Source organism: Hesperophylax consimilis, chromosome 21 (genome assembly GCF_061612785.1).
Source record: "Hesperophylax consimilis isolate HC1 chromosome 21, BYU_Hcon_1.0, whole genome shotgun sequence".
In the NCBI taxonomy this organism is placed as follows: Eukaryota; Metazoa; Arthropoda; class Insecta; order Trichoptera; family Limnephilidae; genus Hesperophylax; species Hesperophylax consimilis.
This window is the reverse complement of record NC_142856.1, coordinates 2,832,175-2,858,901: the sequence shown is the minus strand read 5'-3', so window position 1 is coordinate 2,858,901 and position 26,727 is coordinate 2,832,175. Positions and strand designations below refer to the sequence as shown.

The 26,727-nt window shown below is 33.9% G+C and overlaps 1 protein-coding gene and 1 long non-coding RNA gene across 3 annotated transcripts in view; one reads left to right on the top strand and one right to left on the bottom strand.

Annotated features, from left to right (window-relative positions):
- The window catches only part of LOC149413517 (lysoplasmalogenase TMEM86A-like), a 51,716-nt gene extending 39,171 nt beyond the window's left edge, over positions 1-12,545 (top strand). Inside the window, exons 4-5 of the mRNA XM_089644524.1 lie at positions 7,907-8,133; positions 8,771-12,545. Of these exons, the coding sequence (XP_089500650.1) occupies positions 7,907-8,133; positions 8,771-8,959 (416 nt within the window). The 3' untranslated portion in view covers positions 8,960-12,545. The remainder of the gene's footprint in view (positions 1-7,906; positions 8,134-8,770) is intronic.
- Positions 12,546-13,036: 491 nt separating this feature from the next.
- On the bottom strand, positions 13,037-22,179 carry LOC149413516 (uncharacterized). Of its 2 annotated transcripts, XR_016304200.1 has the most exons (4): positions 21,663-22,179; positions 21,473-21,576; positions 20,857-20,963; positions 13,037-19,340 (listed from the first exon to the last, which is right to left on the bottom strand). It is a non-coding gene; the product is annotated as an uncharacterized LOC149413516 (long non-coding RNA). The 2 variants fall into 2 exon arrangements; XR_016304199.1 differs by lacking the exon at positions 13,037-19,340 and having other exon boundaries at positions 20,343-20,963.
- Positions 22,180-26,727: the final 4,548 nt, after the last annotated feature.

The following is a 26,727-nucleotide window of genomic DNA, read 5'->3' as shown; positions in this document are numbered from 1 at the left end:
CCACGTAGGCCGACGCTGGGCCTATCGGGGGGCGCCTGGGGGCAGGACTGGGTCCTGTTGCCCAAGAGGGGCCTGCTTGTGAGTCGTGGTGGTGGATGGTCTCCGGGTCCTTGGGTCCTCGGGGCGGGGACCGTAAGGCGCACGGTCCCGGTCTTCCTGCGAAGCGCTATTTGATGAGCGCCGGGCGGTACCACGACCGGGGAGTCCTCGTGGTCTGCGGGGAGCATCCTCGTCGGGAACATCTTAACTTTTGGTAATTGGTACCTCCTCTTAAAAAGGGAGCACGTCTCGGATGCTTGCGGGCGGTTTGTGGGGGCCAGCGTGGATCTGCGTTGAAGTATATCGTATGCGAGAAATTTGCCTTGATAAAGGCAGTTGGGGGCGCGAGCGCCTGCTCAGGGGGCCGGCGGGATTCCTCCGGCCGGCAAAAGTAACGGGGCCTGGCTGATTACTCAAGCCAGACAAAAAGACTTTTGTGGTTATATTGCAAACCACAAAAAACTCTCCTGCTTCTCTCTGCTCTGCTCGAATCGAATCGGAATCATCCTCTATTTGAGGTTGTGTTAAAATGTGAGCTTATGTATGAGGTTGTGATACCGTGTTGCCAGCTCTAACCCTCTAAGCTAACATTAACGTATCATTTTTTATTTAAAAATGGTTTTCTTCGTTTAGCTCTGGTGTAGCCGTCAATGACCGGATACCAAGTCCAGTTACAAGTGATTCATTTTATAAACATCTGTTCAGTTTGGTTGTAGGTATATACATATATTGGTGATTATTGGTGTTGTGTGAGCATAAAATAGATATATTGTAATTTACTTGCTGCGAGTATAAATGTAGTGGCTTGGCCTATTTTAGTGGTCTTCCCATTGGGAATGTATCTCGAACAATATGCTGAAATAGGCCATCTACTATATTTATAGCTAGGTCTGACACAGGCATGACGATTGTTGTCAACGTATATGTTTTCACAGCAATAATTGTTGAAGAAAAATAAAATTAAGGAATGAAACTTAAAACACTTTACCTCTGTTTCAATATTTGGCCTGGTTTTGGTGGATTAGAGCTTGGATACGTATTAGAGTTAAAACACATAAATTATATACCTATTTATTTTCTACAAAATTAGTATCAATAATTTTTACACAAAATTGTACTGGAAACGAGATATTTACAAAAAACCAAAACTAGTCGCGCAAAAAACTTGTTTTTTTCAAAAATATACGCACCTTTACGACTTTCTACCTCGGTACCTATTAGAGATTGAAGAAAATTGTTTTCACAAAAGTTGTAGGTAATTTTATGTTTTACTTTAATTGTTTATCTAATTTAACCAAAAATTGCATTGGGAATGAGATATTTTGGAAAAACTAGATTTTGGCGCGATTTCAGCCGGTTTTTTTAAATTCGTGGCGCGAGCACAGGTGCGCCATGGTCGGAAATTCAGATTATACATCATGGGATCAGTTTATAAAAAATTTAAAAAAATTGGGACTACCGGAATAATTACGATCGCAACCCCCTTTTTGGCGCTAAGTGTACTGGCCTATAATACGGAATCCCCAAATATATCGACAACATTCTCAAATTTATAACCCAGATAAGATGTAGGTACGTTTATCATCAACAAATCAATACAAAAACCGACCAATATCATATAACAACAAAGGCAAAGGCATATGGCAACAAAGAAAAAAAGAACAGGTATCCGCTAGTAAGCAGGGTGAAAAAAATCAAAGGCAGAATAAAGAACACAGAAAAAATGTGCAATTAATGCTTGCTTCTAGACTCAGCGATATACCACCTCTATCTATATTACAGCAGGTAATTTATACACTTGTATATACCCGTCTATACGTACTTATACGCTCGTGTGCGTAATGCCAAAATTTGATTGAAAAGTGAATTAACATAATTTTTCTAATATTGTTTTTATTTCATCACGAAAATACTTAATATATCAATAATCCGATGTCGAAAGGACCAATTTCACCGGAGAAAAATTCTGAGCAAGTAATAACTGATTTAAACATATAATTTTACTATGAACGTATTGAAGTCGTAAAAAATTTTCAAATACATATTTCCCATACATATTGTTTTCAATTGACGTAAATAAAGTAAAAGTTTTGTTTACATAGGAAAAGAAGAAACCCGTTATTCTGGAAGGAAGGAGAATAAAAGACATATTTTTTCTTTAAATGTATTAAATAGAATTTCGCAGCACGACTCTCTTTATGATTGTAATTATCTAACTTAGAGATAGTTGAGCGTATACTTCAAGATGACAAGTTCTGGGAAGAAAAAATGCTTATTAAATTAACTAATTTTTAAATGGATTGCATTCTTGTCGAGCTTATCGATCCTGGAGTCACAAGGTCTATGAATGTTCGTGATCCTCCACATATCTTAGATATTGTATGTAAAGAACGTCAATTTGGAAAGAGTCGTTTAGATTTCGACGAAATGCTAGTTTATTGAATAATTATTTTCGTTTTTTATATAAAATTATTTTTACTATTTCTAACTTATATTATAATAAATGATGGCCTTTATACAAAAAAGTTGCATCTTACGCTTTTTACATTACATAATTATTTGTTTTATATAACTTTTTGTGAACGATAATAATAAATATAGAAAATGACTGATATTTTATTTATCTTGTCAATATATTCAGATATAATTATGATCAGATATTATGAAAATGATTCGTGATTGAATACCGTATTGCTTTGACATCTGTCAATGAAGAACACGTCGGTTACGAGTCATAAGTTACTGCCTACCGTCTAGCAGTATGGTTGATGGTATCGACTAATTCATCAAACAAGTTTGACAGAAATCTGATAATAATCATAAAATCATGAGCTCCTTCTGCAATAGGTAACGTTTCTATCGAAATTTACCTAAAACATGCACATTCAACTTAATATTACTCTTCACATAGTTTGAAAGACGCCCATTATTAAGCATTTTATGTTCAAACCTTACTCATGGGTACCATCTAGTGGATTTCATCGCTGCTCTGACTTCGAACCTTAGAGTAATAATACTAATAATCTTCGAACTGAGTTGACCGAGCGCACGTCGCGTGTTCCCCGTTATAACTTACTTCATTCCTCTCCACCCCGAAATATTATAATATTTGTTACGATGCGGCGCGCAGGTGAAACTTCTTTGGCATCGCCCACTTAAAGCGCGTTCACGCCCATAACTGATATTTTTTTGGGATCTTATTTCGCCTTGCCTGATTTACAATCGTTTTCCGGTTTTTAATCATAATCCTAAATAAGATATATTATTCATTTATCAGTTTCAATCCTTTGAAACCACATATAAATAAGACATAAAAGATTGTCAGGCCGTCCCTTTGAATCTCAGTACAATAAATCACGCAATAAAAAGTTCGAGTGTAAATCTTCATAGACATTTTTAGGGTACTTCTCCGATAAGCGTGATTGCCTATTATTTATGTGGTTACCTAATACACGATAGCCTATTATATTTCGAAGCATTGAGAACAAAGTTTCATGCAAATCTTTATCATATTAAAAATAAATTACCAAACAGAGTGTTCTGGAAATGTTTAAAGTTGATGAATTTAACTCAATATACGTACATTAAAATGCGATTGACAAAGATTATAAATTTCTGGTAGTTACTACCCGATTTTATGAGTTTCAATATTTTTTCTCTTTTTTCTACCTAACAATTGATAAAATTGAAATAAAAAGGCGTTTGTCTTATTTATTCTCACACGTGAGGCGAAATAGTCGCTTTGTCGCCAGTAAACAAACAGAAAAGACAAATTTTTCATACGCCAAAGCTCAAGTTCAAGAGTTTATGCTGTTTCACCATTAGATTATTCTATTTTAAGTAAGGGTTAATTTATTCATAAAATACAATTTGAGTGCATACAGAAGAACATTAGTAATTTCTCTGTAATTTGTCGGTAACTCTGGTTCAATGAGCTCTAGAACTCGGATTTGCTTTGATTTTAAAAATCATTTTCAAAATTGCAAATCATTGTGTGAAAAATTCAGGCACAATAAAATATTGTAACAGAAAATTGTTTTAGTTATTATTTTTCAAAATTGAAATTATAATATCCCGCGATTTTTCATAGGGTTGCGCTAGTTATTCTATAATTCTATTTACAAATATTCTCATTAAAATAAGTAAAAAATATATAATTCCAAGGTCAAAATATTTAAAAGAAAATAATATCGCTAACTATAAAAGTTCGTTAATTATTCCTTAATCGAAGAATAAACTTAATTCCATGGTTTGTTCACATTCGGGGTCAAAAGCTCCCAGCGTCTTTTCTAGCATATAATCAATCATAACTCTATTCTAGTTTTAAAACAGTGCGAATATTATAGCCATAGCAATTGGCATTGGCCAGAAAAAGACGCTGGGAGTTTTTTCAATCTCCCAATATGAACAGGAAGGAACACCTTATATATAAAATGCTTGTGATAATATCGTTAGTTATATCAGATTAATTTATCATTGCAATAGTGCGGAATGTCACGATCACCAGATCATTAGCCGAAAACTACGAGCCTTATTGACGCCAGAATCTGCAATCTACAATCGAGGTTGGATTTCTTTAGATCTAGAAATTATAAAGATTTTTATAAAATATTAATTATTATTAATAGGTTTCTAAAATTGCTTTGTACAATCTAGATTTTATTCAGTAACTTGTAACTTATTTTATTCTCAGACTATAAAAATATTACCATTTGTTATTTCGGCTACTGGCATTATACCTAGCTCTCTCATTCAAAATTTAGGCGTATTAGATCTGTCCAAGAATTTATGTATAAAAATGCAAAAATCAGTCATTTTAAATACATGTAGGATTACGAAAGATTTTTAAAATATTTAAATTGAGGGTTCTGTAGGATTTATAGGTCCAGTTAGGAGTTCTACCCATTTTTTAATTTGAATTATTTTCCCATTTGATTTCTGGTGATTTGACGTGTTTTTCTCGTATTATTTTGTATTTATTACGCTTATATAATGCACTTGCATAATGTGGATTGACTATATGATCATTTGTGGAAAAGTTTGTGGAAGGGTTTAGTTTTTCCCGTGGGGAAAATTTAACCTGGACATAAAATCGGAAAAAAATTAAATTATTATAAAACACTAGTTTCCCGCAAAATTCCGCAGCTGAAAATTTGCAACCACTTACTAAAATAATTATTACATATTTCCTATAAAATCGGTTTCCTGAAGGACCCAAATGGATAAACTATATTTTAGTTTAAAAAAATTATATATTATTTTCGAGATCGTAAAAAATCCAAAAAGTATGAAATATAAAAATAAAAATAAAATAGAAATGTAGAAAAAAATAAATATGTACAATAAAATAAATATGTCATCATTGTCCACCTTCAAATCAAACGTTAACAAGAGCTTTGATATGAATCACTGTTGACAAACCTAAGAAAAAATAAAAGCCAAAATGTGCAATACGAGCCTTTGAAATCAACCAAAAACTATCCAAATAATAAAAATTATCTCTCCAAATAGTGTAAAGTCAATAATACGCTAACTTCCCGCAAATATCCGCAGCTGAAATTTTGCAACAACAATATTTCACAAACATGTAGAAATGTTGAAAAATTATGGATAATAAAAACCAAAGGATGTTTTACATATAAAATAAACAATATTAACATTCTGAAAATCCTTCGAAATCACCGAAAAAACTATCAACATTTAAATTACTTCAAATAGAGTCATGTTTGACCAACGACTATGTCCACTCATGTTGCATAAAAAATCAATTTATATTCAAATCACATCAAAATTATCTTCATTAAGTATTTTCAATCATAAGAGGTGTTAATTTAACATATCGTCAAAATTCACGATGATCTATCGGTTTTATGGGATGAAGACACAGTGCGCCGCTCGCCTGTTGCCCTGTTGCCTGTTGCCCGCCACAGACACTCTTCTTTTATTAATAGAACAAATATATATAAATATTTAATTTCCTTGTGCTTATGAGTATGAAATCTTCAAAAATAGATTTTAAAATAATCTTTTCAAATTCAGACAATAGATAAAGAATCTACCCGTAGTGGATATATTAGTTTATTCCGTATTCGAAATAAAAACCTAATATTATATTTTAAAAATAAATCCGTGTTTCCCTACCCGGCTAATTTTCTTCAGAACCAGCCACTACCACCCACCAGGGGTTAAGTTGGTAGATAGCCCTCGGTGTCACATCGAAAGTAAGAGAGTTTAGGGGGGTGGAGCTGAGCGTGGGAAGACCAAGCGCAGCACTTAATACAAATAAATCTGAACATTGTTAAAGCCTTAGAAGACAACACTAAGATTGATTCTAATTATAGACAACAATAAGATTGATCTCTAATTATAGACTTTGCCTGTGTTTCGGCTCGCAAATGTATTCACACCATAATACGACCTGAAATGAACGGATCATTGAACGAATCAATGAACGAAGAGAATGATGGGTAGGTACCTAGCAATAAATTAGCTACACCCATAGACATATGAATATTAGTAGACCTGCCCTAAGTGATTAAAAGCGTATTATCCCCACTCCCCATACCGGTTCCATTGGAGCCGGCTGTGCTCGCGTATGGCCTCAAGTGAAATTTGAAAACGTGACGTCATCATTCTTGTGCGAACTATGGTCGAGGCATCATCGGTTCATTTTACGAAATAACACGGCAAAATGTTGACTTGTACTATGAAAACTTGTAAAAATAGATGTGAAAAAGAGAATAAACCCAATTGTCGTATTACATTCCATATATAAGCATTATTTTACTTTATTTTAAGCATATTCACATCGTATAATATGAATCAGTTGTTACTATCACATCGAGAAACGTCTGGACGCGAAACACAAAGCTGGTTGGTTGCTGGGAAGTAAATTATGAACATTTATAAAAGTGTCTTAACTAAATACTTAAACGAAATATTCGACTCTGAAAATAGAACCGAATTTTTTTGCCGAATTTGGACTTCGCAAATTTGTTCATAACGTGGCGAGTAATTTGCGCTCCCATGTAAAAATGTCTATTCATTCAAAAGCAGATTTTACTTTTAAGAAGTAAATGGTGATATTATATTGCGAGATGCCTATTTACTGTCAGATTGATTTATTGACGAATCACAGTCAGCCTTACTCCCTTCGTTCTTCAACAGTTGATTTTACCCCTCGCCATTATCTTCTCGTCTATTAATTCCTATGTCTGTGGCTACACCTGAAAAAAGTAATGACAGTTTGCACTAAAACACACATCAGTAATATTTCTGAACATAGTTTTGATGCAATACACGATTTATGCAATATCAGATGTTTTTCTAGTTAAAGTGTAGTCCAGCCCCGATGAATATGACGCTATATACAGAAGTCGTTATATTTCAATCATTCTATTTTTTAAATCCAAAGCAACAATTTTTCAATATCGTCATTTTAATTAAATGTGTACGGTTCCATGCTAACTCAACACACTTTTAAAAAGTGATGTAAAGTCATTAACCTACTTAACCCAGTTAGTAAAGTTTTTGTTTCATCACTTTCCATGACTTTATATAACTTTTTAAAAATGTGATGAATTATCATTTTGATGATTTATCCGGTCACCAATGTGTACAAGTGTTGTCTTGACAGGTTAATATTGAGTGGTTTATTTATACTGGCTAGGTAGGCAGAATTTGAAAAACTTTGTGTAAATTCAGGGCAACACTCAACACTTGGGACCTTAACTGGTTATGACCAGTGTAATAACAAGCTGTTTTTGTTCTCATTTAACAACAATAACAATTTTTTGATGAAAACTACAATTTTCTTCATAAAGTTGTTTTGCATCCAGCTCCTCAATTTTTATTTGTTAAATTATAGTGGGTAGTAAAATCCTGCCAGGAACTACTGGAGTATTGACAGTCGGAGTATTCCTGTACATCATCTGCGAAACCATCATGCTGTGGGCCGTCACCTCCCGACTCATATCCTCCGGGAAGAACAGGACCTGGACCAAACTTGTCTCCTGTTTCGGAGGTTATAGCTTCGCACTCTGTGACACGTTTCTTGCATTCGATATGTTTGTTGCTCCTATTGCAAATGCCCAAGTAAGTATTATATACCTAGATAATAAAAAACGATATCAATGCCATCTATTGACTAATATCGTAAACAGATTGCAGACAATCACAGCCGAGTTCACTTCATTCTTCTTTTTTTTATATGATTCCTAGAAATTTCACAAAATAATTTGTTGGCAATTTAAAAGGAGGTACCCGCCCTTTAGAAATAAATACAAATACAATACACGAATGAGTCCATCTTACAGTAAATAGATTACATAAATGAGGCTAATTTACAATAAATTACTTACTTTTTGACTAAAATTCTTTATTACATACACATGTTCATTTGTAAGTACCAATATGCTGTTTTTTTTTCAACACATTGGTTGAAGTGTGCTTCAAATATGTGAAGTCATTGGTAGAAGTGTGCTTCAAGTATGTGGAGTCATCGGTATTCATTGGCACCTATGTAGTGTAATATTTAGCCACTTGTTTTTTTAAAAAATTATTTACATATTCAAATAAGTAGGCACTACAGGTTTTGAATTTGTGTTTCCCTGTAGCAATTTGTTCACCATCTTCAAATTAGTTTTTTCCAGAATTTTATTCGAGTAGTCGTTTGATAGCGATGTGTACCCAAGCTGAAGTAAGAATCTAATGATTTTTTTTCTATTTTTAGATGCTCATCATAACTCCATACTACTTTGGACAATTTGCGATCGCCCTGAGTGTGGTAGGAAACAGCTCTGCAAAGAAACCGGTTCAGAAGAATCGGCAGGAAGAGTCAAGTGGCAAAAATATTACGAAATCCACTGAAGATTTTAATATGACAAAAGAAACTAACAGATCCCCAACAAAATCACGCTAAGAAGTGCAAGCATAATGGATACAATCAATTTGCATATTATTTCTTATTTTAAGCGATTTTTAAATTTTATACCAATTTTACGAACACCTAAAATTAAATATTATGTTAAATTATGTAGGAATTGGTCTGCTGAAAAACATGAACATCTGATGTTATATGGTCAAATATTTTGAGTAAAATCAAGTGATACCCAAATAAGCAGGGACTTTAAAATTGTTGTCCGACTGTCCGACCCTGTTCTTGATATTTGATGTACCACGAAGGTATACAATATGAATCACAGGCGATAATCTTTATAAGCCTGACACATTTTTAATTTCAGCTTGCACATGTTATTTATAACTTACCACCAGAGATGTGCAAAATGGGTACCCAAAACCATTTGAAATGCAAAATGGAAATGGGTCAAAACTTTTCCATTTGAAAATGCAAAATGCAAAATGGTTTTTAGAAAAGCATTTCAAATGCAAAATACCTATTTTCAAAATGCATTGAAAATGCAAAATGGTTTCTCAGGTCAAACAATTAAAATAATTATAGAATTTTCAAACAATTTTGTCATTTAATAATGGAAATCAATGTAAAACAAACATATTACATGATGGTAAATCCAAAAACACCACGACTACAGATTATGAAACCACAAAAAATTTGCGCGGGACTAATGTTGCCAACGTAAAAACATAGAAACTGCTATCTAACATTTAATATTACAGCGTCATGGCCCCATGTTCAGTATTTTTTGTAATGGTATCACTCAATTGCCAGGGCTCCTACCAGGGAGCAACTTGACAAATGTAAATTATCTCTCATAGCGAGGTTGAGGACCGACTGATATTTGGGGCTTATGAAAAAAAGATGAGTGGAGATAGTAGGAAGAATGTTGCAAAAAAGCATTTAAAATGGAAAATGCATTGAGAAAAGCATTTGAAATGCAAAATGGTTTTTAGAAAAGCATTTAAAATGCAAAATGGAAAATACCCATTTTGCATTTCCATTTGAAATGGATTTATTTGAAATAAAGCACATCTCTGCTTACCACAAATACCCAACTACTAGCACTTTCTCCCTTTGTCTTTGTGCTTTACCTTGAAATCACGGTCATATAATTTCATGTATTATAAACTCTTGGATATGTTTTCATCAGTATCATGAATATAAAGTTTAAAGATCGAGTAGGTTCATGACATCACATCAAGTTCTGAATAGGTGGGCGGAGGATAAAACGCCATACGCATTGTAACTGTACTGATACATAACTTTACTTTCACTTCATTCATTCTTGATACAATACAATGGTTGAAGATTTTGTCAGGTCCTGCTGTAAATTGTAATAACATTATAATGATTGAGATAATTTACCATCTAGAAGCGGATATCTTAAAATGAAATCGATCCAAATCGTTTTATTAAAATAATACAGTAATAATATCTTCAGATGGATCGAAAATATCATAGTGATTGGTTATAATCTTTTGTCTGCATTGTTTGAATATGGCCAATAGTGGACTATTAAAAATAATAATTAGTGTTGAATATTGTAAATTTTCTGTTTAAGTATTACAGTTATTTACCGTCCAACGTCAGATTTACATAAAATACCACTAACGAATGTCTGCTTCCGCAAATTTTAGAATTTATTGTCTATTTTATTTGTTTGTCACAGTTTTCTCTGAAGAAGAACTGTTAGGACGGGTTGTTTCGGAGAAGTTGAACAATTCATCAATTTTCAACGTTCATTTTCGGGTTCTGTGAAAGTCCTATTCTAGTTCTGTTATGATATCATTGTAGGCTAGTTGCTTGACAAAACTGAAATAAAAACAGAACTTGAAAAAATCTTTCACAGAACTTGAAAATGAACGTTGAAAATTGATGAATTGTTCAAATTCTCCGAAACAACCCGTCCTTAGAGTTAGCAAATAAGTCATTCTGTCTTGGTGAAATGACATTCGTTGATTTGTATCGGTGTGGCGATTGATATAATTGAAATATATAGTTTTACATGGTATATTAATCATATAGTTTTACGGTTTTTATATCTGTGATGTTGATACTACTCTTCCGTTAGAAGCTTTTGCTTGTGGTTGAAAGAGGAGTGTGCACCATTGGAGTCATTAAATAATATATCCTTAGCCAAACCGCTAGCAAAAACCTCAAGGGCGCTGTGTTAGGTGTCAGGTATCATCATCGCCTTGACTCCTTGTCAAATCAGCGCCCGGAGCGGACTGCTCCAATTGCACCTGCACAGGGGTAGGGGTGTCCCTGCAACTAGCTCACATATTGTGATTTTAACCTGGAATTTATGCAAATCATTTTGTAATTCATTTTATAATGTGGAATAGAATTGTGTGTATTATTTTATTGTCTCTCTTACTGGGAATGTATTTTAAACCCTCATACTTAATATACAGGTATACGTGGGTAAACTGCGCTAACTTCGGGAGGTTCCACGTGATGGTAGAGGTAAAAAAAATATTTTCCCATACAAAAAAATTTACTTTTTAACCTAAAAACTACCTTAAAACATTGGAATTTCGAAAAAGATATTCACCTTTTTTACTTCTAAAACCATGTAGAATCACTACCCGAAGTTAGCGCAGTTTACCCCCGGGCACTCGGTATATATTTGATGAATAATTTAAATTATATTGTCATTTTCAAATCTATAATAGGTTTATCTTTTTGACACTGAATCAAATATTTGGAGAGGAAAGCATAAGAATTATGTTCTGGGATTACAAGATATATTGTACAAGTAATTAAACGACATAACAAATATGTCACATGACACAGGTTTAACCATAAATAAACCACTCACCCTGGGTTTAACCCATCAGCTTACTGATTTTTATTTGTTCATTTTTATTGTGCAGTGTTACACCTCAAACGAAACTCCTTTTCTACCTTTATATAGATTTCATAAAAATTGCGATCTCTAAATAGTATAAAATAAAGTCGGTATCCACGTCTGTCTGTTTGTGCGCTTAGTTCTTCTAAACTGCGCAACGGATTTTGATAGGGTTTTCCCTATCATTTAAAGAATTTCTTCCGGAAGGTTTACATATATAATACAAGCATATTATATTTATAGAAAATAGAGAAAAGTCGATATTTCACAATCAAGTCGTAAAAATATTTTTCGGGCACTTTCATACTATTTTACAAAGTATTTATTACACAAAATAAAATAATTAATAATTGCATTGACAACCTTGTATTCTCGCCATAATAAAATTTTACGTACCGACCAGAATACGAGGCAAAGTGCTAACTTTTTCTGTGACAATTTTAAAACCAACTATGAAAGTCAGCAGATCTAGATGTTAGTAATCGTCTAATCGAACTTTCTAGGTCAAATCGAGCCGTTTACTATGATCGTGATTGGTTTATTTATGCTATGATCGCTCTTTTCATGTAACAGGCCCGCTCATCTGGAATAGTCTTCCCTCAGCTCTTACTAATCTCCAGAATTTGGCTGAATTTAAACGGGCTTTAAAATAAAACTATTTAAAAAATCTTACTATTCATAAATTTTAACTTCTTTTCAATATTTTATAATAAGTCATATTCTAAAACTTCCGGTAATTGTTTGGTTTCGGTTGCCTCCTTATTGTACCTTTTTAAAATGTCTGCTCAGAAGATTCTTCCTCCTATTTTACATTGTGTTTTAGTTTATGTTTATTATATTTATGTTTGTATAAACTGTTAAGTGTTATATTATAAACTATAAGTGTTATATTATGCCATGTATTATTATTATTATTATAACCTCATACACCTATAAATAGGCTAAATCATTTTGGAAATATTGTAGACATGTTTAAAGATTCCGTATTAGTTTTAAAACGAAATCTTTTTAATCACTCTACTGAGATGTATGAATTCACGACTCCGCAGTGAATACACTTTTTATTTCTATGTTTCTTAATACATATTTTGCTTTCCAATAATCCACACTATTAGTTTGAATTTACCTAAATTTAATCATAAATCATTAATTATTGTTAACTATGTACCTAACACAACTGTATTACTTGTCACCTATCTTTGTAAAATCCCATTGGGGCGTAAATAATATACAGTTATTTCAGTCAGAGGGGGGTTTCGATGTAGGTGGAGAAGTATGAAATTTTGATGTTTTACTCTTGACCGGTCGGTGGCTGAGTTGGCATCGCGTTTGGGTCCCACTCAGGCAATTGTGTTCAATTCCTCGGCTGGATAAGTCCTCCATCACAACACAAGCAACATTGTCCGCTTACTGTAGTAGTGGTGGGAGATTTTAAAATATTGTCAGGTTATTCGTAACCCGGAAATTTTTGTCTTGCTTTAAAAAAAAATATTACATCCAAATTCTAAAATCATTTGTTGAGGTTTTGATCCACTTGACATAGTACATTTAATTTTATCAGTTGGGTAAATTAATAGTATAACTGTGAGTCCTTCAAAAGGATATAGATAGTCCTTATAAGAGGACATATAAGATTCTTCACGGCTGAATTTTGTATATTCTGTTAGAAATTTATTATCCTCTCCTAAGGTTTTTATAAAATATATCATGTACCAAATTATTTACAAAATAATGTTGTAATAATTCCATATGAATATTTTTGATAAGTTCGTGCCTCATAAATCATGTAATATACTTTCTCCATGCTTATCAAGAGATTTTGGATTTATATTACTTGGGAAGGTATGTTGGGATGTTTGCTTCCTTTGAAGGAGACTAGATTATCATATCTTCGTCCTGTATTCGATAATTGGAAAGGATAATGGAAATAAGTCAATTAATTGGCATTGATTATAATGAATTTATTTATTTATATTTTATACGCCCCAATGAGCTTTTACATTATTATATAGAATAAAATTATTAAGATTAATTTTTTTACTATTAAAATATCACCAATGATATAGGTACTGTACCATTGTATTCTGCCGTCATAAGCAAAAAGGCAGCTGGGATTTTGCAAAGGTCACATTCTGATATAGGAGACCTTTCACCTATTATGTATAGTAAAAAGAAAAATATATAAAATATCAGAATGTGACTTTTGCCAATTCCCAGCTGCCTTTTTGCTCATGACAGCAGTATAGTTGAGTAATGATATATTACCCATATACATCAAGAAAAGGTAAATTTACAGAATATTATTATACATAAGCAAAATTGCAAAAATAACACATTCATTTTATATTGTGGTCCATATAATAGTGTTGAGAAATAATTGTGAAATATATATTGAGCACAAGCAAACAAACATGACTGAGAGGGCAAAGCTAGAGATGCAGCTATAAATTTTTTTTTTTTTTTTTTTTCATGTTCTCCATGAAACGGTTATACACCAATATATCATGTAGAAGATTACAAATTAAAAGGTTTACACAGGCAGTTTTACTATTTTGTCACATGCGTTATAAGATATTTACTGAATTGTCTGTAGGTGACATTGAAAATGTCGATGGCTAATGCAGAATCGTTAAGCAGTTGAGTCGCTCTGTTTATTGGCGCGTTCTGATAGGCAGAAGTCCTCGCTTTCGGAGCATATAAGAGTGCATGGGATCTCCCTCGAGTATAATTGTTAGGGACATAAAAGTTAACCTCTTTCAACATAGGCGGATTATGTATTGTACAAGAGATTAACTTAAAAAAGTGTTTGCCTAAAAATATTTTTCTGCGGGCTTCTAATGTATTGAAATCGAGCATTCCTGTTAAGAACAAGGATGGATACAGGAATGGATAGTATGTATATTCCCTCATATACAGGTAACGCATAAACCTTTTTTGTACTTTTTCTATTATCTAAATATACTACATAGGGAAAATGGTTCATCGATACAGGGTCAACTTTGCCACCAATGGAGGGCATTGTTGGGGACATAAAGCATCATTGGAGAGGTCATACTGTCATAATTCTATCTTCAAAAAACAAGATATGGATACTACTCCGAGATGTATGAAAATGTTGTATCCATTTTAATTTATTAATTATAAACACCTTGATGGGCGTTGTTTTACATTTTACATGATTTAATGCATAATACAGAGACAGTACAAGTTTTTTTATGTTTAGCTAACAAATAAAAAAAATAACATAGTAGTATCCATTTTAATTTATTAATTATAAACACCTTGATGGGCGTTGTTTTACATTTTACATGATTTAATGCATAATACAGAGACAGTACAAGTTTTTTTATGTTTAGCTAACAAATAAAAAAATAACATAGTAAATGCCAGAGGTCTCTCTAGTAATCCAGGCGTAGTAGGTCATTTGAAAAAAAATGTGTGACTAATCTTTATTTGATATTGTGAAAAATGCCCATATATTATTATCTTTTTCAATTTGCTATAGAGTATTGTCCGCGACTATCATATTACAATAATATAGTAAATTGGAAATAAATACACAATCCATGTACTTACGGCAAATTATATTTAAGATAATAAGTTTTAATGTAGTTGTGCACAATATTAAAGTTAATAAAATAAGAGTTTGATTCTATTCGACAATGATTCATTTTTCTCCTTCATTCTAAATCAATAACAACATAAATAATTATTCTAAACCTTTCCCGAACTATTCAATTGAAAAACAACCATTGTTCCACACACTACAAGCGTGTAAAATGAAAAACTGACATTTGTTTATGTCACCATCTCTGTAAAACATACAATATTCATCGTGCTGTCTCCCGCACGGTCATGACCTTAGCGTCCCCAAGCTTTCTTTGGTACCTAATTTTTACTTTGACGAAAAATATAGTGCCATCTCGTTTATTCTATGGCGCGCATAGGGACAGAAGATGCCAAAGTGGACATTCTTTAAATTGACCCAGCGAATCGTGTGGACTTGTGAATGAAAGCTTCTATTAGAGACAACAGATGTAACTACTCGTCACTCGTCGCCATTTAATAAAGCGCCTAACATGTTTTACCAGCTGTATAAGTACTAAGATCAGCATTCCACCATGCATTTATTTTCTGTTAGGATGGTACAAAAAATAATGTTTACCATACTGAAGAAACTGGCGTGTAATATATGCATTGCCCAAAAGATTCTGCTGTATGTAAAAACAGGTACGTCTGCTACTTCTCACAAACAGGAGAGTATAAGAGTGCTACATTCAACAGTCTTGTGTATAAAGATAACTACAATGAAGTTCTCCACCCATATCGATGGAATCATTTTGAGCCGTTATAATAATAATAATTGTAAATCTTATTTTTTGCAACAAATAGATGTAATGAAATCCTCACTGGGATCTTTCGTGCTGAGGATTTTATTTACATATCATTAAAATTTAGTAGTATGGATAATATAAAGTAATTATAAATGTATTAAACAGTGTTTTTTCTGTTATAAAATCTCTGTGAAGGTTTACAAAACAAACATTTTTCCATGCCTATGGAACCTATTAAATAGAATGTGACAACATATTTATTTCTTCATGTTCTCCATAAAACGGTTAAACGCTAATATATTACAAATTTGAGGATAAGTATAAAAAGGTTATGGGGGCAATTTTATTATTTTGTGATGAGCATCAAAAGATAGTAACAGCTGAACTGTCTGTAAGTGATGTTGAAAATGTCGATGGTCAATGCAGAATCGTTCAGCAGTTGAGTTGCACTGTTAATTGGCGCACTCTGATAGGCAGAAGTCCTCGCTTTCAGAGCATAAAAATGTGTATGGGATCTCCCACGAGTACATTTGTTAGGCACAAATAAGTTAACCTCTTTCAAAATAGGTGAATTAAGATTTACCTAAAAATATTTGTTCGGCGGCCTCCAAGGTGTTGAAATCAAGAGATATAGCTTGTCAGCGATAATTATTGCAGGTTAAAACTTCAGTTTGTCATTGTGGCGATGGTTATCTTCCACAATCAACGCCACTTGCAAACTTTTGTACCTTATTTTTTCTACCAGTGTTGGGATAGGCTAATAATAATAGCTTGCCAATGCTTGAGTGACTACAATAAAACATTGAGTTTAATGCATTGTGAAAACCTTTACAACAATTCGTAGTTTTGAGAATCCCCTCCGCAGCAGCCTCAAAATGATACCAACTTCCAATTAGAAAGAGCGGTTGTCTTCCTGCAACTCCTTCGATGTAGGTGAAGGAGAAGTAGGAAAGAACTTCACTGTAGGTATCGTCAACAGGAAATGTGGCAGCTAGTTGATTATAAACAGTTTTTACGTCTGATATTGGTATAAAGGACAGAGCAGGTGGGACTTCAGTTTCAACGTCATACCAAAATCAGACTCAAACACAGTGTTTAAGCCTACATTGTTGATTTTTATTATAATGCTCTGACAAAGATGAAAGTAGAACCCTTTTATTTCTGCTTGTAGAAAAGCAACTTGAGCAGCAGACATACAGGCTTTTCCAAGTCCAGCATAATCTTTCAGGGCATCATACTGGGTACCAATTGTTTCAATATGGTAAACATTCTGTAATATGTGCATATCCATATTATTTTTCTGTAACAGCAAATAGATGCATGGTGGATATGAATTTTCAATCTTAGCATGCCATGTATAGAGCTGATAAAACATGCTGGGTGCTTTATCAAATGCTCCGTCTCCAGAATTATAAATAGCATCCTTGTGCAACTCTATGACAACACAATTATTTCCGATTGCCAATATTCTCTCTCTGTCATCGGTCCCCATATCTTGTAAAATAAGGTGAGAATACTTCTCTGGATTATCAAAATCTGTTGTAACTGGATTTGGGAAGTAAGTTGTACATGTATGTGTCAAAAGGTTCTGTACGAGCTTGTCTATGCTTGCTTTGGCAAGTGTTCCAAAATTATATTCACTCGCCACGGATTAAATTTTTGCAATAACATTCCTCGGAGTTGCACCAACTGCCTTAATGTCTTGTTTCATCATATATACTAGAAAGTCTGCATGTGCTTTTTGAGGTTTAGAATCATGGCAGTGTTGTGGGACCTCTCCATTGATGTTATCTTCTCGCGTCCTCAAGAATGCCCTGCATTTGGTGGAAAAAGACACCCTGCATCTCCAGCTGATAACTCCACTCCCACTTTCCCTAAATCCTTAAACGCCTAGGAAAAAAGGTTAGCAACTCGTCACCAATCGTATTGAACGAAAGTGCAAAAACACATCTATGACCTCACCTGATAAACAATTTACTGGTGAAAAACAGTGTTGACAACGGATCTTGGCCTAATGTCGCCGTTTTTTAAACATTACGTAGCCCGAACACCAAAGTATCAATATGAGGGGGTTTTCAAAATCGGGGGGGGGGGGTAGAAAGCTATATATGTATAATTATTGATTAGGAAGTCCCCATTTATCTTGTTGGATACATAATATCATTTTGAGTTAAAAACAACTAGCAATACACAAGCTCCTTTGCTGTATAACATATTTCTGATGATTTTACCATATTAAAGTGAGTTTTTAGCTCAAACCACTGGGTAATGTTTGTTTTACAGCTGAATAAAACGCCAACCATCTAGTTGCGGATAGTTGAGTTAGTTTCAAGGGTTTTTTTTACCATCATTGATAGTTTCAAATAAGGTCTGATATATTTTCATTCGCAGACTGTGGGCAAATCAATTTCTGGTTTCCCTAAGTAAATATTCTAGACAAGACGGCAACTCAGTGCATGCTTTGGAAGCACATAAACTAAGGGAGTGACACACACACTTCAATAGCTGTAAATGGGGTATATCTGCTTGTAAAAGGGTGAAAAGGGAGTGATGTCTGCCACAAAGGTTACTTGCTCCATCAGTTCCTATTGCAATTAGATTTTGAAGATTTAAACCCATCGTAGACATAAAATTTTTGAATGATGTATAAAGGGGGCCAGCTGTTGCTTCGAATACTTCCTGAAAGCCTAAAAAATCTATTTTGTCCAGTTTTGAATTGTAGTAGAGGATGCAATATGGCATGTACTTTTGTGTTGTTACATCGGTGGATTCATCCAGTATAATAGAGTAACTCTGGTTACCAACTTCTTCTAAAAGTTCCATTCTAAAACATTCTTTATAATGGCAGAACACTTTGATCTATGAAGTTGTATGTTTTCAAAACTTTCAGTCCCACAGGTTTTTAAAACTTCTATCAGATGATCAATGCTGCGGATGGAGCTATGAGCAGCGACATAAGTAGATATTTGTATGTCTATTATTTTTTCTTTTGACGAACTGTCACTAATTGATGAGTAGCCAAATGATGCAAGCTTAGGTTGCTTTTTTGAAAAACTTTATTCTTTGTCTCTATGTGTTTTAGTTTTCATGTGCTTTTCCAAATCGGTTTTGTGCGCACGGAGTGGTGTGACACATAATTTACAAAATGCCTCACCTTTACCACTATCCGTCAGTTGAACAGGTGCTCGACTAAGCCAATCTGTAAAAGAAATTGAACTAAATAATCCGCTGGGCAGTATATGTATAAAACCAGGTATGGTACTAGTAGTTGGTGATCATCAGAGATCGGAATAGGTAGAGTATATTTACTTAACCCCTAAAGTCTCATATGGGTCTCATAGAAATTGATATGTCTCCCTTACTATCATAGTTAGAAATATGATCTAAACTGTATTAGAAAGAGAAAATATTGTGCTTTATATTTAAATCTAAAAATTAACCGCAAAATAAATAAAATGTACACTTTTATGAATCCAAAGTTCATGACAGCAATTGAAAAAAAAAAATAATCTTTGAGAATTTTTTATTAATTATTTTTACATGAAACGGTTAAAAAGTGAAGTGATTGTAACGTGTATAATACATTTGTCTAATAAAATATGTATGCGTTTTTTATTTTTTTCATTATCAGTAATTTTAATTAGAAAAACTGTAAAGTGAGCCATTTAAAAAAAAAATTATGGTGCATGCACAATTTTTATATTTCAAAAATTATATGTTTATTTTGAATTATAACATTTGAAAGTGTATTTTATCACCTTTCCAAAACAGTTTTTAGTTTTCGGATACATTCAGAAATATTCTAATTATTTGGATTTTGTTGCCAAACGGAAATACTTTGATTCTCTGAAAAAATACTGTCGAGGCCTGAAGGGTAAAAGTTTGACGAAGAAAGTAACATAAAGTGGCTAATACCTCCTCTGAAATCCCGGAATCATACACATGATAATTAAAACTTCGCTTCGGGTGCTGAATTTCCAAGGGTGATAACACCTAAACTAACGTAAGATTATCTTTCATAAAAACCACGCTACCCATACATACAAATCATCAAAATATTATTGATTACAGTGATCGACTACCTAGGGCCTAGGCATCTACTGGTTTTGACAAGGAGCGCTAAAATTTTACTTGCGCCATGCGCCATTTGGCTCAGGGCCGGCCCTGACTAGACGGAACAACAATAGTAATTAATGCCTTTTGACTTTTACATGGTATAATTTAAATCATAATACATAAACCATAATATAAGAAATAAAAATCGTGTACATAATAAAAGCTTGAAAAGAAATATAGCTTGTAAAACAACAAAAGATATTATAAAACAGAAGTTAAGAACATGTAATCAATATTTCTATTTTGGATACTGACAATTTGTGGTGAAATCCATTATCTCTAAATAGTATAAAATAAAGTGACATTCGCATCTGTCTGTTTGTGCGCTTAGTTCTTCTTAACTATGCGACTGATTTTGATAAGGTTTTCACCATCATTTAGAGAATTTCTTCCGAAAGGTTTAGATAAATAACACATGCATTGACACATAATGATAAAAAGCTGAGAAAAGTAAATATGAAGATTATTTTTGGCCGCTTACATTGCTAGCGCTGGCGACACCTTATGAGAATATCAAAATAATGTGCTACGGAATTGTATACATTAAAAAGGCCTACAGAAAAGTCTGTTATGTATATATATATATACAAATGTTATACATATCGCAGCTGCCGTTTGGTCCCCAAGATTTCCAAGTGCGTCTTCTGTTTCCTGGGAGAAAGAGCTGCCGTCGGACCAATGCAGCTCAAAATGCTCTTTGTCTTACCTAGAAAAATAAAAATTTGAGACCAATGATTACACTATTCTAGTATTGTATACATATTTAATAAATTTCAGGGATAAAATTAATTTAAAATATTTTAAGAAAAAGGGGACATTTATATTTCGCCACTAGTTATTGTTTGTGATAGATTGATTCACTGTTGAACTTTTGAACCTTCTTATATGGGAAAAAATCGTGTTTTATGCAGTTTCTGCAGAATTTGTTGGGACTGAAAACAAAACTTCTTGAGCGAGTTTCACTGTAATATAAATTAGGTGTATACCTTCAGAATATTCCTTCAAATGACGATTCCACACTGTTGAAGTGTACTGTAGGTGACTTACATCTTATAAATATATTAGTTAAAGAATAACAAATTTAAGTGTTAATTATTATCGCCACAGCACTAGAAGTTATTCAAATTCTCCTGCAAGGGTTTCATATAATTTCCACAGCTTTGTCGTCAGCAAACATCATGGAAAATGCTGGTTACATCTGAATAAGGTACTTACATGATGCAATTCTGGAGAGGTTTAAATGACCTTGTTTGATGTAATCGTGGCTTTATTTAGCATCCTAATACGTGGTATAGGATCGCGTCGGAATATGGATAGGTCTGAAAAGGGAAATAAATTAAATTATTAGCCAATGAAGTACATTCAGGAATCAGGAATATTGTATCAAAGAACGAGAGATTAGTACCTGTATTTAACAACGGGATCGGGTCCTTCTTTCAATTGGTGGAGATAGACCGGATATTTTATGATGCCTGGAATGGGACGTGGACACGGTCAAGCGGCTTGATCGCAAGCACGTAGTTTATTGTCTATGGCACTTTGTGTCAAGCATTTTGACCGTGTACCGAAGCTGGCTTGCAAGCATTGCGCAATTCTACGTGCTTGCGGCGAGGCTTGATGCGAATTTATATTTTTGTGGGAATAGACAAACGACAATAGACAAATAAATATCACGTATCATAAACAATGATATAAATTGAATAAAATTGTTGTAAAATAGGTACTTAGTTATTGTTTTTGTGTTCAATTTGTAGAAATCCATCTAATTTAAAAATTTTGGAAGTATTTTAGTATTTTTTAATAATTATGACAGCGGTTTTCAAGGTCATTAATAATCAAACTGTAGAATAAATAATTTTCTGAATTTTCAATGGAGAAAACATATTTTTTGTATGAATACTTCACAAGATATTCATACAAAAAATAGCTGTAGCCTGTAATACACTTTGCAAATGCTCATGGGTAAAGCGGTACCTTAACTTGTACCATTCTTGACACCAAATTCGTTTCTTTTTATTATTTTATTCAAACATAAAGCTAACGTAAGAGCCAAGAACGCTTTGTCTTTGACAGATTCCATTTTGCCGCGAGTCACGAAATGACAGGAAGGCATAGAAGTACATATACATAGACCACCACGAAATCACAGGAAGGCGTGGCCATGCTTGACGGAGAGGCTTGATGCGGGCTGTCAAGCCGCTAAGCATAGACAATAATAGACAACAATAGACAACAATAGACAAAAAAACTACGTGCTTGCGATCAAGCCGCTTGACCGTGTCCCAGTCTCTGAAGATTAAAGGCCCGTTTATAATAGGAATAAGCGGTAAGAATAGGCCGGTGCCGTAATCCGTAATCCGTAATATTTTAGATCATCGTTTATAATTGAAATAGGAATAGAATAGAATACGTCCATAGAAGTGACTATGCCGCTGTCACCTGTCAATGTCAACTGTCAACCGAGAGTATATTCTTCCTCCATCTTATAAAAGTAATATTGTTTTATATAAATAAATAATGAAACGATGGATTCATCAGATATTGTTGCATGTGGAATGTTTTTGTCGATTCTGGGGCTAGCATACGCTGCAATAGGAGACACACAATTGACGAAAAAAATAAGGAAAAAACGACGTTGGAGTGTGCGTCCCATTAATCATAAAAGGAAGAAAACAGGACAATTCCATAATTTGTTAAAAGACATGGCGACAGTAGGCAACGATCAATTTAAGAAATATACAAGAATGTCGCAGACCAATTTCTATAAATTGTTAGGACTTCTACAACACAAATATTACTGTTCGATTGTCAAATACATAAATAAACCATTCTTGTCAAATAGTAGATACCATAGAGTATCGTTCGAAAATACATAAATCTCAGTATATATCTCAGCTTTCTGTAATCCGTAACCGCAAAAGATAAAGGCCCGTTTATAATAGGAATAAGCGGTAAGAATAAGCCGTAAGGCCCTAGGCCGTAGAAGTTGGAAGATAGGAAACCTGTGTATCCGTTTATAATAGATGGCAATAATCTCTTATTTTTTTCCATAACCGAAAAGATGGTCCAACTTTATCTTTTGCGGTTACGGATTACAGAAAGCTGAGATATATACTGAGATTTATGTATTTTCGAACGATACTCTATGGTATCTACTATTTGACAAGAATGGTTTATTTATGTATTTGACAATCGAACAGTAATATTTGTGTTGTAGAAGTCCTAACAATTTATAGAAATTGGTCTGCGACATTCTTGTATATTTCTTAAATTGATCGTTGCCTACTGTCGCCATGTCTTTTAACAAATTATGGAATTGTCCTGTTTTCTTCCTTTTATGATTAATGGGACGCACACTCCAACGTCGTTTTTTCCTTATTTTTTTCGTCAATTGTGTGTCTCCTATTGCAGCGTATGCTAGCCCCAGAATCGACAAAAACATTCCACATGCAACAATATCTGATGAATCCATCGTTTCATTATTTATTTATATAAAACAATATTACTTTTATAAGATGGAGGAAGAATATACTCTCGGTTGACAGTTGACATTGACAGGTGACAGCGGCATAGTCACTTCTATGGACGTATTCTATTCTATTCCTATTTCAATTATAAACGATGATCTAAAATATTACGGATTACGGATTACGGCACCGGCCTATTCTTACCGCTTATTCCTATTATAAACGGGCCTTTAAGTTGGACCATCTTTTCGGTTATGGAAAAAAATAAGAGATTATTGCCATCTATTATAAACGGATACACAGGTTTCCTATCTTCCAACTTCTACGGCCTAGGGCCTTACGGCTTATTCTTACCGCTTATTCCTATTATAAACGGGCCTTAAGCGTTGGCAACGCATTCTTTTTTAATCCCAAAAGTACCGTATTTTTGCTTTCAATCGCGAAATGATTAATTTATCACCTTGAAGAATTCTAGCACGCAACATTATTTTTAGATGGGTGAAAGAAAATTCAAAATATTTACGCTAAAAACAAACACCCGAAAACTTCAACCATAAACTTCAACTTTCGAAATGGCGTCTTGGAAATTACCGTTAATTTTTATCGGAGCATAACCTATGCTTAAAGTAAGCCATAAACGCTACGGTCTACCGGAGAGGTTGCCTTTGAAGGTCTGCCTGCGCAGGTCGACCGTACGGCGGTAGCGTGTATGGGGACGTTCCGGTGTACCGGAGCGGTCTTCAGTTCATTCTCTTTGCGATGGCATCGATTGCAGACGATGACGGGTTGGCGTTGATAGGCCTTGCGTTAATTTTGATGAAAAAAGATGAAACAGTGAAAAAGAAGCGAACAAAGTGGTGTAAGCATTGGTTATTGAAAAGGAAAACGTATTGAATGAATTAAAATTTGAACCTGAAGATTAAGATTAAGGCGGCCATGCACACTACGGTCCACCGGAGAGGTCTACCTGTGCAGGTATGCCTGAGCAGGCAGGCCGGAGCGTGTGTGGGAATAGACCTGTGCAGTTTTTTTAACCTGCGCAGGCGACCGGAGCAAAATCAAAAATCAATTCTTTCGGGCAACACCGTACGGTGTACCTGCGTGTGTGTGCATGCATGTGCATGTACTCCGGTCGCCTGCGCAGGTCATGTCAAATCTTAAAGTAACTGATAATATATTATTTCTCATAACTGTATTTTTTTTATCATTGGTGTAACCATTGCAAGTAATTTTAAGTGTGTGTTCTCGTGCATTCTGAGATAGTTTTTAAAATCTTCAGGTTCAAATTTTAATTCATTCAATACGTTTTCCTTTTCAATAACCAATGCTTACACCACTTTGTTCGCTTCTTTCTCACCGTTTTATCTTTTTTCATCAAAATTAACGCAAGGCCTATCAACGTCAACCCGTCATCGTCTGCAATCGATGCCATCGCAAAGAGAATGAACTGAAGACCGCTCCGGTACACCGGAACGTCCCCATACACGCTACCGACGTATGGTTGACCTGCGCAGGCAGACCAGGCAGACCTTCAAAGGCGACCTCTCCGGTAGACCGTAGCGTGTATGGCTTGCTTTAGTTTCTCTTTCTGCTCAAAAGTCGCTATGGTACAGACTACAGAGCGAGAGATCAAACTACAATTTTTGCTTTTATTGAGTTTTATTATTCCAATGTACACATGTCGAAACCGGTCGCTAATTAATAAAATTTATACGTAACAAATGTACATTGGAATAATAAAACTCATTAAAAACAAAAATGTCTAGAAATTGTTATATAGTGAATGCCAAAGAAATACAAAAAATTACAATTTTTGCTCTGAGCCAATGAGATCTGAGCTTTCAGCCACAACAGCTTTCTCTATAAGAATTTGGGTTGGGGATAACTCCTCCCATCAGGGTTACAAGGTCAGACGGGTGATATACGCCCTACAAAGAAATTTTATGTCCGGATCTAACTTATTTAATTTCAGTCTTAGGTCCCCTCTATTAGCTTCTATTAGCTATCCAATCGATTTCGTTTTTTAATGAGTAAATCGCTTATGGTGCTAAATTAAGGTCAGATTAAGGTATTCCCCGAAACGAACGAATCATAAACAAATAGGGTGAATAATGTCAATATCAAATTGTACCTACTTACATTATGCACACACACACACATTTACATTCGCGTGAAATATAATTTTTTATTATTTGTGATTTGGCTGATTTAACTAAATTGTCTCTGAAGTAGCCTGATAGGCGACCAGTCGCCTTTTAGATTTTTTCGTCGCCGATTCTCGTTCTGAGTAGCCTAAATGGCGATAAATCGCCTTCGTTGGCAACACTGGTGAAAAACCAATTACTATGAAATATAACTATGAAAGAAAAAAGACATAGACCATAGATATATTACTCACATAGACTGGTGGTGATATAGGATTTAGTCGTACCAACCAAACGGTGTTTTATTCATTCATAAATGACGATTATTTATAAATAAAATTGTTTTAAAAATGTCTAATAAAATATAACTTATATATTCAGAAACAAAACTTATTGATTTAAATAAATATAATTTTTTTAACCGGAGTTCATTATTGGGGCAAATGAAAAAGAGAAATGCTGCTGGGTAGGTTAGGTTTTTGTAGAGGAATTAACGAAATACGTAGGTACATGAATTGCCTAAATACAATACGGGAAATAAATATTATTATTTTTAAGCTATGTAGTTGAAAAAGAACCAAATTATAAAACGTGTGTTCAAAAAAAATCTTATAATGTTAATTATTAAAATATTGTTGTGTGGTCTTATAGAGTGTGGTTTTTTTTTGCGCAAAAATTTTTAGGAAGTTAATGTTTTTGTAACAACGCATTGTTTTATTTTTATCCATTATCCACTATTTATTTTCCATTATCAGATTTTCATTTCAGAGTCCAAAATAGCAAATTATAAATTTAATAAATAATATTTTCCCGTTTTTAAGATTCGCGCCATTCGTCAAGTTGTTTCCTTATGTTGACG